The sequence below is a fragment of the Nanorana parkeri genome, unplaced genomic scaffold (assembly GCF_000935625.1).
Source record: "Nanorana parkeri isolate BGI_ZX_2015 unplaced genomic scaffold, ASM93562v1 scaffold1799, whole genome shotgun sequence".
NCBI lineage: Eukaryota > Metazoa > Chordata > Amphibia > Anura > Dicroglossidae > Nanorana > Nanorana parkeri.
In genome coordinates, this window is record NW_017308067.1 from 70844 (window position 1) to 86707 (window position 15864).

General features: G+C 53.5%; 1 protein-coding gene across 1 annotated transcript in view; it reads left to right on the forward strand.

Moving 5' to 3' along the window:
- The window catches only part of FAM160A2 (family with sequence similarity 160 member A2), a 52445-nt gene that overhangs the window by 17967 nt on the left and 18614 nt on the right, over positions 1-15864 (forward strand). The window contains exon 5 of the mRNA XM_018571651.1: positions 14850-15008. Coding sequence (XP_018427153.1) covers positions 14850-15008 — 159 coding nt within the window. The remainder of the gene's footprint in view (positions 1-14849; positions 15009-15864) is intronic.

Sequence of the window (15864 nt, forward strand, 5' to 3'; positions counted from 1 at the left end):
AGGGAAGGGGAGGGGGGGGTTGGTTTTCTGTACATCTCACACACTTTTTGTCCTGGTGTGACAATGCCGATCCTCCATAAAGTACAGTGAATGAGCTTTGTCACTCTGGGACTGGAAGTGTGTTATTGTCAAATGAAAATAATGCTGGAAAGGGTACAGGTGTCCTTTAACTGCAGTTATATTTGTGAAAGGTCAGTTCTGATTGGTTCCTGAAGGTACAGCATCATATACATTGCTCTGTGGGACCTCATTTTAAAAGTCGAGTGTAAGTTGATATTTCTTAATCATACATTACGGCCTCATTCACAGGAGAGAAAGCTGGCATGTACAGCTGGGTGCACGGCCGTATCGGGCAGCTCCCGGGAAGGAGAGGTGCTGCGTGGGATTAGTACGCAGCCCCCGTCCTTCTCTATGGGAGTACGCCGCCCTACGCTCACCCCAAGCGCAGGTCCGTGCGGGTGTCCGTACTCGTACGCTGACCGGATGGATCCTGTCCACGTCCGAGCCGGGACACCCGCACCAGTGCGGACCTGCACTTGGGGTGAGCGTTGGCGTGGCGTACGGCTGCATACTCCCATAGAGAAGGACGGGGGCTGCGTACTAATCACACACAGCACCTCTCCTTCCCGGGAGCGGCCCGATACGGCCGTGCACCCAGCACGGAGCTGTACATGCCGGCTTTCTCGCGTGTGAATGAGGCCTTAGGGACAAAGGATGGAGTCATCTAGGTACATTGGGTTATTCTGCCGCCTTCAGAAGATTGGCAAACAAAGCTATGAGACAGCCTAGTATAACCCCTACTACTCCCATCATGCTCCAGTAGGAGAACAGACTTATTCTCTTTTTATTGCTTCCTTTTATCAAGTGTCTACGGTTCCTGCAGAGCCAGAAGGGGCTCATGCTTGCAGCTTCCTGGATTGGCTGATGCTCGGCATGCCAGTGATCCTCATCGCACTGAACACTGAACTGGCCTAGCCGGATGTGGTTCTCGGACCTCTTTAGAATCTTGGCAGGCGGTCCATGGGCCCTCCCAGATCGTGCAGATCTTCTGTCCAAAGGATCAGTTTACCACCCTGCTTCACAGTTGCTGCCTTTGAAGCCCAAGTCCTGAGTGATAAGGGTGCTGTCTGATTCGGTTAACCCTGCGCGTTCAAAAGTTAGGAAATTAACTTCTTGCACTACTATCGCACCTGCAATGAATATTTCTTATGGTGCAAGGCAAGGAAATTCCATCCCAGAAAGTACTCTGTAGTATGAATAATGTGTTTTCTCGGGTCTGGGTCATTTGGCCATCTGAACCATCAAGGGTCAAATCACGGCCCTAGCATTTTTTTTTGTCCTCTCGCCCTTTAGCTTTCATACAGGATGGTGCCCACATCATGAAGCTATCGGGCATGTTCCTCTGTCTACTCTTACTTAGGTTGCCTCCTCATCGCCATCACCTGTGCAAGACGAGTTTCCGAGTTGGTGACCTTAACTAGTGATGAGCTCGGGCGTGTTCGCAAGCGCCCCGTGCCGAGCCCGCCAGGAAGCCGTCAGCGCTCAGGGCCAATCACAGGCGCTGAGACATGTTCCCGGTCCGCAGCTGCAGAGATCGGAAAATGGCTCAGTGCCTGTGATTGGCCCTGCGCGCTGACAGCTTCCTGGCGGGCTCGGCACGAGGTGCTTGCGAACACGCCAGAGCTCATCACTAACCTTAACCTGGACAGAAGCAGAGGCACACCGGCACTCCAGATTTGCAAAATACGTCTATTTATTGACGTGCATCGTGGTAGCAAACAACGAACGTTTCGGGGTCGCAAAGGATCCCCTTCATCGGGTAAAACATACAGTGTAAGTGCACATAAACACAGCTGAGCAGGCTCCTGATCTATAGCTGATTGGAGGTAACCATACGCATTTTATATCATATACACTGTGATTTATTGGGGGTGATTTACTAACCTAAACACACGCACGCACTAGGTGCGTGTGATTTTTACACAGCAAAATGTATTTATCAACCAAAAAGTCTCTAAAAGCATATTTCCACTAATGCCATATATGGAAAAATCATGCACATGATGCATATATAATGCTGCTTCACAGTTTAGACAAAAATGGTTAGCTCATGCACTTACATTCTTGCATTCATCAATGCAAGCAACACAACGTAGAGCTAATTTACACAACATCACCTTGTAATTCATGCAGGGCTTTGCACAACACACCTGCTGGGTGTGTACACACTGCAAAGGTGTCTAGATTCCACCAATAGATCATGCTGGGTGTGTACACACTGCAAAGGTGTCTAGATTCCACCAATAGATCATGCTGGGTGTGTACACACTGCAAAGGTGTCTAGATTCCACCAATAGATCATGCTGGGTGTGTACACACTGCAAAGGTGTCTAGATTCCACCAATAGATCATGCTGGGTGTGTACACACTGCAAAGGTGTCTAGATTCCACCAATAGATCATGCTGGGTGTGTACACACTACAAAGGTGTTTAGATTCCACCAATAGATCATGCTGGGTGTGTACACACTACAAAGGTGTTTAGATTCCACCAATAGATCATGCTGGGAGGGAACACACTACAGAGGTGTATACTTGTCCGTGGCGTGTTTATAAGGTTAGTAAATCAACCCCATTGTGTCTTATAATCTGTCACTTTCATGCAATTACAATTGGCGGGAACATGAGGTCATGGGGTCAATGTGGAGGTTGATGATTGGCCACTCTGATTAGGGTTGGTGCTATATATCAGCTGTGTTTATGTGCACTTACACTGTATGTTTTACCTGATAAAGGGGATCCCCTGCGACCCCGAAACGTTCGTTGTTTTCTACCACGATGCACGTCAATAAATAGACGTATTTTGCAAATCTGGAGTGCCGGTGTCTCTGCTTCTGCTCACGATTGTTACGGCTGCCACCCGTTGACTACCGCAGCACCCATTTTCTGAAGGGATTTACGCGGTCACCAGTGCGATGGGACCATGGACTATCTACTTAACCTGGACAGGATACTTTCTACTCAAGGTTGTCTTGAGGCCTTATTTTTGTACTCGCTGTAAAATCCTCTTCTTGGGATCCAACAAGGTACACTGGAGGACTCTTCTTCCCAACGTGGTTTCTTCTTTTCCCCCCTAACCAGGACATTGTTCTCTCTTCTCCATGACCAAAGGCAATTTCCCTCCGTTGTCTGGGTGTGGTATGCACTGTTTGAATCTGTCTCTCAGTTACAGCTCCCTATAGACAATCTGACTCGCTTCCATACCTGATGGTCCCTCTCGGCACAGCCTGCTTCTTGTTCCTCTATTGTCAGGTGGATTCAATACCTCATTCAACCCTACTTAGGTTCCACCTTTCCCCACCAAAGTGCACTCCACTAGATGAGTTAGTGCTCTTTGGGCTTTTCACCATCGGGAATCAGTTTCTGAGATTTGCAATGTTGCCTCCTGGCCTGCCCCCTGACCCGCCTCCTGACCTGCCTCCTGGTCTGCCCCCTGACCCGCCCCCTGGTCTTTCCCCTGGTCTTTCCCCTGGTCTGCCCCCTGGTCTGCCCCCTGGTCTGCCCCCTGGTCTTTGGTTCACACTTGGATCAGGTGTTACCTGGTGGACATTCGGGCCTCATTTGATGCCGGTTTCAGCTCATAAGGTTCTTCAGACGACACTGTAGACACTGTTTGATCCCCCTCTGATTACCTGTTCTTTCTTACAAGGGCCAGTTGTGGTTTTGATTGCTGTGTTGCCCACCCCTCAGTTGGATTTCTTTTGAATGTCCCATTGTGCTGAATTACTCCGCCCTGTGTCCCTTCAATTGATGCATAAGACCATAAGATTTCTTACATAGCATAAAATCCTTTATAAGGGTCCCTCCCCTCTTCTTCTTTTTATGATCCACTCCGCCTATTGCTTTGCTACAAAACTGGAGCATGATGGGAGTGGTTATACTTGGTTGTTTGTTTGCGGAAGTCCAATCTCCGGAAGGCAGCAACAAAACCCAATGCACCTGAATTACTTCATCCTGTGTCCCTTGAAATTTTCAGCATTGCAGCTCACCCGCCCTTTAGATGTATTGGCTGCATTTGTTTTCTTTTCTCAGGCTTAGAACTAGGAATGCACCGATACCGGTTTGTCAGTATCGTGTACGAGTACTGTTATTTTTTCTTTTTTCTCACCTCTACCAAATACCGATAGCAGAAGTCCCATTGAGAAAGCCAGGCGGCGTGTAATGACCAGCCACCCGGATTCCCGGGTTTCCTGATTGCATTCTGGGCAATCAGGAAACCGGGGGGCGGGTCATTACACATTGCCCGGCTTCCTGATTGGCCAGTAAGCCGGTTCCATGCTCCCTTGTCACCAGGAAATGGGGGAGCATGGAGCCAGCTTACTGGCCAATTAGGAAGCCGGAGGGGGCAGGTAATGACTCACCGCCTGCTTCCTGATTGGCCAGGAAGCCGGTTCCATGCTCCCTTGTCACCAGGTAGATGGGGGAGCATGGAGCCGGCTTTCTGGCCAATTAGGAAGCCGGGGCAGATAATGACTCCCCGCCTGTCTTCCTGATTGGCCAGCGTCACCAGGTGATGAAGGAGTATGGAGACGGCTCTCTGGCCAATCGGGAAGCAGGGGGGGCGTGTAATGACTCCCCTCCCGGCTTCCTGATACCGGGATAGGCATCGGGAGCATTTGGGCGAGTAAGAGTACGAGTACTCGCCCTAATACTCGGTATCGGCACCGATAATAGTATAGATGCATCCCTACTTAGATAGAAGGGGTAATCCTCCGCACACCTTGCAGCAATCAAGGCCTCTTTATGGTCACTCTTTATGCCCTGATGAAGAGACCCTGCGTGGTCTCGAAACGTTGGCTCTTGTGATTGTGTGACGTCTATGTCCAATAAATGGACATGTTGGTTTATTCTACTGAGTGCTGGTGATTCCTCTTCCTATATTGCATCCCTACTTAGAACATTTCTAGCAAGTCCAGAACATATCCATTGATCCTGCCAGAAATTAAGTGTGCTTGTCACTTTTTGTGAGCTGAAAAGATGGCACGGACGGGAAAGGATGTAAAGTACTAATCCCATCAGACCACCATGTAAAGTAAATAAGTTTAGATACAAAGGGACAGGAAGTGTGTTATTTGCAGGATCACCGGGGGAAAAAGAAAACGAATGCAGCCGCCTCATATGAGGACCGGTGTGCCTTATGTTGTGATAAATGACAGATTCAGTCTCCGCTGAAGACCTCCCATTATCACAGCCTCTATTCCATCCTCCGTTACATGTCCTGCAATAGAAATAGAAAGCTTCACAGGACTCAAATCTGATGTATTTTTATCGGTCGCGGTCTGTCGGGTGTTCTCGGGTCTCTAATACGTGATTGCGGGGGGCAGACTGCTCATTTCCAGGGCCAGTCTGTCTGTTGTGGAGGTTTTATACGCGGAGTTGTAGAGTCATGGGGTTTCCAACACATTCCAACAGCTCTGGCAGCCATATCCCTCCTCCTCCCCGTCATCCTCCTCCTCTCCGTCATCCTCCTCCTCCCCGTCATCCCATTCCTCAAATTCTAAAGTCAAACAGCCATGTGGCTGATCCCTGAATGTTGATGGGTATATTCTGATTGCACCGTACTGGAATAGACTCCGTAGTCATCCACGTTGTGAAATGGCTGCTGATTGGCATCGGTCTAGACAAGGCAGGACCCCTCCATCAGGCAGGTGATTATGTCTCATTCTAGAGGAGGTCTTGTCCCCCTTTTTGCTCTGTGGTGCCTTCCACCAGCCCCCCTGTTGGCTGTAGTGATGTAAGGTCAGCAGGAGGAACACAGAATGCAGCAGGGAACTCCGGCGTCTGACACTTCTGGCGGCGTCCAATGTGGAAGATTTAGCAAGAAGATGTTTTCTTCAGTGTAGGAGAGTTCATTGGCACAGGCTACAGGATAGGCAAGCTACACAGTTACATAGTATGTGAGGTTGAATAAAGACACAAGTCCATCAAGTCCGCCCTATGCCCATCAAGTCCGCCCTATGTCCATCAAGTCCGGCCTATGCCCATCAAGTCCGGCCTATGCCCATCAAGTCCGGCCTATGCCCATCAAGTCCGCCCTATGCCCATCAAGTCCGCCCTATGCCCCATCAAGTCCGCCCTATGCCCCATCAAGTCCGCCCTATGCCCCATCAAGTCCGCCCTATGCCCATCAAGTCCGCCCTATGCCCATCAAGTCCGCCCTATGCCCACGCCCTCTACCCCAACAAGTCCCCCCTATGGCCCATCAAGTCCGCCCTATGTCCCATCAAGTCCGCCCTATGTCCCATCAAGTCCGCCCTATGTCCCATCAAGTCCGCCCTATGTCCCATCAAGTCCGCCCTATGTCCCATCTCAGTCCGTGTCACCAGACTTTGGCTTTGTGTTGATGGCAACAGGTTGAGATCCTTCAGAATTCATTGACAGGTGCCTTTGACCTGCTGTTGACTTTCTCCAAGCGACTTTTGCTTTCCCCGTAGGCTTGTTTGGCAGTGGTAGCCAAACTCCGGCCCTCCAGCTGTGGTGGAACTTCAAATCCCATGAAGCATTGCAAGATTCTCACAGCCACAGACATGACTCCACCAGAGAGATGCATCATGGGATTTGTAGTTTCACCAACAGCTGGAGGGCCGGAGTTTGGCTACCCCTGGTATATGGTAACGCATAACCCGCGTGAAGCAAGCCAAAGACCATCGATGCCCGACTTAAAAATGTGGCCGCACTGACCTCTCTAGTTAGATCCGCCGTGGATCAATTCATCCTCCAAGTTCTCAGAAGAAGCAGTCATTAAAGTCTGGTCTGTCCTCTTTCTCCACACCTGCTCTGTGCTTATTATAGAGATTGGCAGCCAAGTCATTGTTGGGGGAGGGGGGGGGTTGAGTGACCCAGGAAAAGTGACCCTGACTTCCACTATAACTACAATATCACACTTACATGGATGGATCCTTCAAAGCAAAACACTAAATTTGGTAAGTTTTGCACACTTTGAGGATGACTTGCTCCGCAGTGCCTGCAGCTACGTAGGTCAGTGAGAGCTTTCCTGATTAAGGATTTGTAAGTATATGAATGTGCACAGCCTGGCCAAGTCGGACTACAGCCAAAAGTTTTTCTTGGTTTCAGATAGTGTTGAAGTTTTAGAACCTCTGACAAGTATATTTTGCAGTCTGTCTTTTGGTTGTGAAAGACAGGAAGTGTCCTCCGTCCAACACAGAAAGAAGTAAAAGCCCGATAGAGGGTCAACCTCCTTCCCAACTCTGTAGACAATTAGACCAAAAACAGTAACTGGAGTTTTGCTTTGAAGGAACCGTCCATGCAAAAGTGAGATTTTAGTGATGGCGGGAGTCAGTCCTTCACATGTTTTATAGATCTGCATGAGGGGACATCCATTGGAAGCACCGGGCATGGGGGGGGTTAGGCATCAGTCACACAAGAGTCCTCCAGCACCTTTGCTGTGCAAGAGATCCACAAGTCAAGGAACGGGTGGATCTCTTGCAAAGCAAAGTTGCCGATTTCCCCCCCACCCCAAGCACACATTGGTCTCTCCCCTGTAGCCCAGCACACACAGCGGTCTCTCCCCTGTAGCCCAGCACACACAGCGGTCTCTCCCCTGTAGCCCAGCACACACAGCGGTCTCTCCCCTGTAGCCCAGCACACACAGCGGTCTCTCCCCTGTAGCCCAGCACACACAGCGGTCTCTCCCCTGTAGCCCAGCACACACAGCGGTCTCTCCCCTGTAGCCCAGCACACACAGCGGTCTCTCCCCTGTAGCCCAGCACACACAGCGGTCTCTCCCCTGTAGCCCAGCACACACAGCGGTCTCTCCCCTGTAGCCCAGCACACACAGCGGTCTCTCCCCTGTAGCCCAGCACACACAGCGGTCTCTCCCCTGTAGCCCAGCACACACAGCGGTCTCTCCCCTGTAGCCCAGCACACACAGCGGTCTCTCCCCTGTAGCCCAGCACACACAGCGGTCTCTCCCCTGTAGCCCAGCACACACAGCGGTCTCTCCCCTGTAGCCCAGCACACACAGCGGTCTCTCCCCTGTAGCCCAGCACACACAGCGGTCTCTCCCCTGTAGCCCAGCACACACAGCGGTCTCTCCCCTGTAGCCCAGCACACACAGCGGTCTCTCCCCTGTAGCCCAGCACACACAGCGGTCTCTCCCCTGTAGCCCAGCACACACAGCGGTCTCTCCCCTGTAGCCCAGCACACACAGCGGTCTCTCCCCTGTAGCCCAGCACACACAGCGGTCTCTCCCCTGTAGCCCAGCACACACAGCGGTCTCTCCCCTGTAGCCCAGCACACACAGCGGTCTCTCCCCTGTAGCCCAGCACACACAGCGGTCTCTCCCCTGTAGCCCAGCACACACAGCGGTCTCTCCCCTGTAGCCCAGCACACACAGCGGTCTCTCCCCTGTAGCCCAGCACACACAGCGGTCTCTCCCCTGTAGCCCAGCACACACAGCGGTCTCTCCCCTGTAGCCCAGCACACACAGCGGTCTCTCCCCTGTAGCCCAGCACACACAGCGGTCTCTCCCCTGTAGCCCAGCACACACAGCGGTCTCTCCCCTGTAGCCCAGCACACACAGCGGTCTCTCCCCTGTAGCCCAGCACACACAGCGGTCTCTCCCCTGTAGCCCAGCACACACAGCGGTCTCTCCCCTGTAGCCCAGCACACACAGCGGTCTCTCCCCTGTAGCCCAGCACACACAGCGGTCTCTCCCCTGTAGCCCAGCACACACAGCGGTCTCTCCCCTGTAGCCCAGCACACACAGCGGTCTCTCCCCTGTAGCCCAGCACACACAGCGGTCTCTCCCCTGTAGCCCAGCACACACAGCGGTCTCTCCCCTGTAGCCCAGCACACACAGCGGTCTCTCCCCTGTAGCCCAGCACACACAGCGGTCTCTCCCCTGTAGCCCAGCACACACAGCGGTCTCTCCCCTGTAGCCCAGCACACACAGCGGTCTCTCCCCTGTAGCCCAGCACACACAGCGGTCTCTCCCCTGTAGCCCAGCACACACAGCGGTCTCTCCCCTGTAGCCCAGCACACACAGCGGTCTCTCCCCTGTAGCCCAGCACACACAGCGGTCTCTCCCCTGTAGCCCAGCACACACAGCGGTCTCTCCCCTGTAGCCCAGCACACACAGCGGTCTCTCCCCTGTAGCCCAGCACACACAGCGGTCTCTCCCCTGTAGCCCAGCACACACAGCGGTCTCTCCCCTGTAGCCCAGCACACACAGCGGTCTCTCCCCTGTAGCCCAGCACACACAGCGGTCTCTCCCCTGTAGCCCAGCACACACAGCGGTCTCTCCCCTGTAGCCCAGCACACACAGCGGTCTCTCCCCTGTAGCCCAGCACACACAGCGGTCTCTCCCCTGTAGCCCAGCACACACAGCGGTCTCTCCCCTGTAGCCCAGCACACACAGCGGTCTCTCCCCTGTAGCCCAGCACACACAGCGGTCTCTCCCCTGTAGCCCAGCACACACAGCGGTCTCTCCCCTGTAGCCCACCCCCAGCACACAGTGGCCTGTCCCCTGTAGCCCACCCCCAGCACACATTGGTCTCTCCCTTGTATCCTCCCCGGGTGACCAGTGTCTAGATTATGTGCATTTGATATGAACTCCAAGCAGACGGCTAGATAATTGTTGAAATTCGCACGCTGCATGTTTCCTGTGTTACCTTTCCAAGGCTTTGTAGTTGTTTTTGCACAGCTCTGCTACACGGCACAGCCAGGCAGACATTCTACTCCTTTCTGGTTCAGCTTTACTCCCACAATCCCCTCCCTGCTCCTTGGACAGAGGTAATCATGTCGATTTATTGCCTAGCAAGCAGACTGAAGGCGGAGAGGTGACACAGGAAGCTGCATTGCTGAACCAGGAGCTAGGTGGGGGTCACCTGCCCGGCTGCGCAGTGTGGCAGATGTTTGCAAATCACAAGACCGGCTGTACAGATCCTTACTGATCCTCTTCTGACAGGTAAACATATCTCGTAGTCGGAGTCCCACTTTAACCCCGGTGATAATATGTATTTATGGGAACACGGCACACATCCTGGAATGACAACCGCATTCCTCAACCCACTCTCGGGACCGTTGGCCCGTGAATCACAAACCATGCATTCATCAACCGATCCAAAAATACTTTTATACTCGGTACACATTGGCACCCATTAAGCTGACGATCCCTACTCTTCCTGCACAGCGTCAGACCCATTGACGGGCGATGTGGCATGTCTAGTTGTCCCGCACTGGCAATAGGGGGAGGAAACATACATAGGCCCACTGTCATCCCGAATCCTCCAGTGTCATTTTACCCTCAAGCTAGGGCAGCCCTCCGCCTAAAGGGATCATTTTGAGTGCAATGTAGGTGGAGCAGGAAGAGCGGAGACCTAGATCTTCCCGTCCTCAAGGCAGAAAATGGTTGAATAGTCCCCCCTGTGCACAGCAGATAGGTAAATAACCGGCCACACAGATCTGATGAGCCCTGCCTGCAGTGACATGACTGACATCTGCCCCTAGTCACCCTCCATATCCTGCTCCGTGTGTGTACACAGCTCTGTGATTGCCCCGCTCCTGTGTCCTGGCATCGTCCTGTCTGCAGTTCCCGAACACTCCCTGAGCTGCCAGTGTGGAATGCGACTCCTCCCTGCCTGGGCCGCCGTCTGCTGGCCCCGGGCCCAGATCTTCCCAGCTCCTTCCTCTGCTTATAGTGCTGCCTGCTGGTTACCCGTCCTTCACCACAATCCCTGCCTGACCAGTACTGACCCCTGGCATTCCTTCCTGAGCTCTGCCCGCACCTGCACTGCCACCATCCTGTACTGCTAGAGACTACAGCTTTCCTACTGCTCGCCCAGTCTGTGCAGTCCCTGCCTGACCAGTGCTGACCCCTGGCATTCCTTCCTGTCTGCACAGTCCCTGCCTGACCAGTACTGACCCCTGGCATTCCTTCCTGGGCTCTGCCCGCACCTGCACTGCCACCATCCTGCACTGCTAGAGACTACAGCTGTCCTACTGCTCGCCCAGTCTGTGCCCTCTGTCTGCACAGTCCCTGCTTCACTAGTACTGACTCCTGGCATTCCTTCCTGTCTGTACAGTCCCTACCTGACCAGTACTGACCCCCGGCATTGCATCCTGTCTTCACAGTCCCTACCTGACCAGTACTGACCCCCGGCATTGCATCCTGTCTGCACAGTCCCTACCTGACCAGTACTGACCCCTGGCGTTCCATCCTGAGCTCTGCCCGCACCTGCCCTGCCACCATCCTGCACTGCTAGAGACTACAGCTGTCCTACTGCTCGCCCATTCTGTGCCCTCTGTCTGCACAGTCCCTGCCTGACCAGTACTGACCCCCAGCATTGCATCCTGTCTGTACAGTCCCTACCTGACCAGTACTGACCCCTGGCATTCCCTCCTGTCTGCACAGTCCCTGCTTCACCAGTACTGACCCCTGGCATTCCATCCTGTCTGTAAAGTGCCCATCCCTGCACTGCCACCATCCTCTACTGTTACCCAATATGCTTCTCTGTCTGCATGCCCAGTCTGTGCCCCGTCTCTGTACAGTCCCTGCTTCATCACTACTGACCACTGGTATCCATCCTGTACACTGCTCAACACTGCACCGCCACCATCCTGTACACTGCTCTGCCCTCTCAGGGGTCACATCATAATTCTGGAGGAATGCAACAATTTGCTTCCTTTTTAGTCATCAAAGTTTTTTCCTGTAGAAGGGTTTGGGGAGTGAAGTGACGGAATAACCTGTCAGTGTATTATGAGGAAGCCAAAAAGAGCCAGAAAGCCTCCGCTGTTCCCATCCCGAATCTCACACATGATGCTGACTATTGCTGCCCCCTGGTGTTCTCTCCCGGGTCTGACATACATGATGCTGACTATTGCTGCCCCCTGGTGTTCTCTCCCGGGTCTGACATACATGATGCTGACTATTGCTGGCCCCTGGTGTTCTCTCCCGGGTCTGACATACATGATGCTGACTATTGCTGCCCCCTGGTGTTCTCTCCCGGGTCTGACATACATGATGCTGACTATTGCTGCCCCCTGGTGTTCTCTCCCGGGTCTGACATACATGATGCTGACTATTGCTGCCCCCTGGTGTTCTCTTCCGGATCTGACACACATGATGCTGACTATTGCTGCCCCCTGGTGTTCTCTCCCGGGTCTGACATACATGATGCTGACTATTGCTGCCCCCTGGTGTTCTCTCCCGGGTCTGACACACATGATGCTGACTATTGCTGCCCCCTGGTGTTCTCTCCCGGGTCTGACATACATGATGCTGACTATTGCTGCCCCCTGGTGTTCTCTCCCGGGTCTGACACACATGATGCTGACTATTGCTGCCCCCTGGTGTTCTCTCCCGGGTCTGACACACATGATGCTGACTATTGCTGCCCCCTGGTGTTCTCTCCCGGGTCTGACACACATGATGCTGACTATTGCTGCCCCCTGGTGTTCTCTCCCGGGTCTGACACACATGATGCTGACTATTGCTGCCCCCTGGTGTTCTCTCCCGGGCCTGACATACATGATGCTGACTATTGCTGCCCCCTGGTGTTCTCTCCCGGGCCTGACACACATGATGCTGACTATTGCTGCCCCCTGGTGTTCTCTCCCGGATCTGACACACATGATGCTGACTTATGCTGCCCCCTGGTGTTCTCTCCCGGGCCTGACACACATAATGCTGACTATTGCTGCCCCCTGGTGTGTTCTCCCGGGCCTGACATTCATAATGCTGACTATTGCTGCCCCCTGGTGTTCTCTTCCGGATCTGACACACATGATGCTGACTATTGCTGTCCCCTGGTGTACTCTCCCGGGTCTGACATACATGATGCTGACTATTGCTGCCCTCTGGTGTTCTCTCCCGGGTCTGACATACATAATGCTGACTATTGCTGTCCCCTGGTGTACTCTCCCGGGTCTGACATACATGATGCTGACTATTGCTGCCCTCTGGTGTTCTCTCCCGGGTCTGACATACATAATGCTGACTATTGCTGTCCCCTGGTGTACTCTCCCGGGTCTGACATACATGATGCTGACTATTGCTGCCCTCTGGTGTTCTCTCCCGGGTCTGACATACATAATGCTGACTATTGCTGTCCCCTGGTGTACTCTCCCGGGTCTGACATACATGATGCTGACTATTGCTGCCCTCTGGTGTTCTCTCCCGGGTCTGACATACATAATGCTGACTATTGCTGTCCCCTGGTGTACTCTCCCGGGTCTGACATACATGATGCTGACTATTGCTGCCCTCTGGTGTTCTCTCCCGGGTCTGACATACATAATGCTGACTATTGCTGTCCCCTGGTGTACTCTCCCGGGTCTGACATACATGATGCTGACTATTGCTGCCCTCTGGTGTTCTCTCCCGGGTCTGACATACATAATGCTGACTATTGCTGTCCCCTGGTGTACTCTCCCGGGTCTGACATACATGATGCTGACTATTGCTGCCCTCTGGTGTTCTCTCCCGGGTCTGACATACATAATGCTGACTATTGCTGTCCCCTGGTGTACTCTCCCGGGTCTGACATACATGATGCTGACTATTGCTGCCCTCTGGTGTTCTCTCCCGGGTCTGACATACATAATGCTGACTATTGCTGTCCCCTGGTGTACTCTCCCGGGTCTGACATACATGATGCTGACTATTGCTGCCCTCTGGTGTTCTCTCCCGGGTCTGACATACATAATGCTGACTATTGCTGTCCCCTGGTGTACTCTCCCGGGTCTGACATACATGATGCTGACTATTGCTGCCCTCTGGTGTTCTCTCCCGGGTCTGACATACATAATGCTGACTATTGCTGTCCCCTGGTGTACTCTCCCGGGTCTGACATACATGATGCTGACTATTGCTGCCCTCTGGTGTTCTCTCCCGGGTCTGACATACATAATGCTGACTATTGCTGTCCCCTGGTGTACTCTCCCGGGTCTGACATACATGATGCTGACTATTGCTGCCCTCTGGTGTTCTCTCCCGGGTCTGACATACATAATGCTGACTATTGCTGTCCCCTGGTGTACTCTCCCGGGTCTGACATACATGATGCTGACTATTGCTGCCCTCTGGTGTTCTCTCCCGGGTCTGACATACATAATGCTGACTATTGCTGTCCCCTGGTGTACTCTCCCGGGTCTGACATACATGATGCTGACTATTGCTGCCCTCTGGTGTTCTCTCCCGTGTCTGACATACATAATGCTGACTATTGCTGGCCCCTGGTGTTCTCTTCTGGATCTGACAAACATGATGCTGACTATTGCTGCCCCCTGGTGTTCTCTCCCGGATCTGACACACATGATGCTGACTATTGCTGCCCCCTGGTGTTCTCTCCCGGGCCTGACACACGTGATGCTGACTATTGCTGGCCCCTGGTGTACTCTCCCGGATCTGACATACATGATGCTGACTATTGCTGCCCCCTGGGGTTCTCTCCCTGGCCTGACATACATGATGCTGACTATTGCTGCCCCCTGGTGTACTCTCCCGGATCTGACACACATGATGCTGACTATTGCTGCACCCTGGTGTACTCTCCCGTGTCTGACATACATGATGCTGACTATTGCTGCCCCCTGGTGTTCTCTCCCGGGCCTGACATACATGATGCTGACTATTGCTGCCCCCTGGTGTTCTCTCCCTGGCCTGACATACATGATGCTGACTATTGCTGCCCCCTGGTGTTCTCTCCGGGTCTGACACACATGATGCTGACTATTGCTGCCCCCTGGTGTTCTCTCCCGGGTCTGGCACATGTTGTTTATCCGGTTACATGTTGCACAGATCACTGATGTTTTTTTTCTTGTTTGTAGATCCTGGCGACGGGGCTGAGCGCTCTCTACTCATCTCTTCCTCGTAAGATTGAGGTGCGTGGCGATGATTGGCACTTCCTGCGCAGAGAAGACTGGATCGGAGTGTCTTCTTTGGTCCTTTTCATGAATTCTCTGGAGTTCTGTAATGCTGTCACTCAGGTGAGTACCTGCAGTCAGTGGGGCCTGGGCTGGAGGTCAGCAGTGGGGGGGAGCCTGTGCTGGAGGTCAGCAGTGGGGGGGAGCCTGGGCTGGCGGTCAGCAGTGGGGCAGAGCTTGCGCTGGCGTTCAGCAGTGGGTGGAGCTTGGGCTGGAGATCAGCAGTGGGTGGAGCTTGGGCTGGAGATCAGCAGTGGGTGGAGCTTGGGCTGGAGATCAGCAGTGGGTGGAGCTTGGGCTGGAGATCAGCAGTGGGTGGAGCTTGGGCTGGAGATCAGCAGTGGGTGGAGCTTGGGCTGGAGATCAGCAGTGGGTGGAGCTTGGGCTGGAGATCAGCAGTGGGTGGAGCTTGGGCTGGAGATCAGCAGTGGGTGGAGCTTGGGCTGGAGATCAGCAGTGGGTGGAGCTTGGGCTGGAGATCAGCAGTGGGTGGAGCTTGGGCTGGAGATCAGCAGTGGGTGGAGCTTGGGCTGGAGATCAGCAGTGGGTGGAGCTTGGGCTGGAGATCAGCAGTGGGTGGAGCTTGGGCTGGAGATCAGCAGTGGGTGGAGCTTGGGCTGGAGATCAGCAGTGGGTGGAGCTTGGGCTGGAGATCAGCAGTGGGTGGAGCTTGGGCTGGAGATCAGCAGTGGGTGGAGCTTGGGCTGGAGATCAGCAGTGGGTGGAGCTTGGGCTGGAGATCAGCAGTGGGTGGAGCTTGGGCTGGAGATCAGCAGTGGGTGGAGCTTGGGCTGGAGATCAGCAGTGGGTGGAGCCTGGACTTGATGTTAGCAGCAGGTGGTGCTTAGACGTAAAGGAGAACTATGAGGTGAGTGAAAAGCACTCACCTCATAGTTCTCCTTTAAGGTCAGCGGTGGGC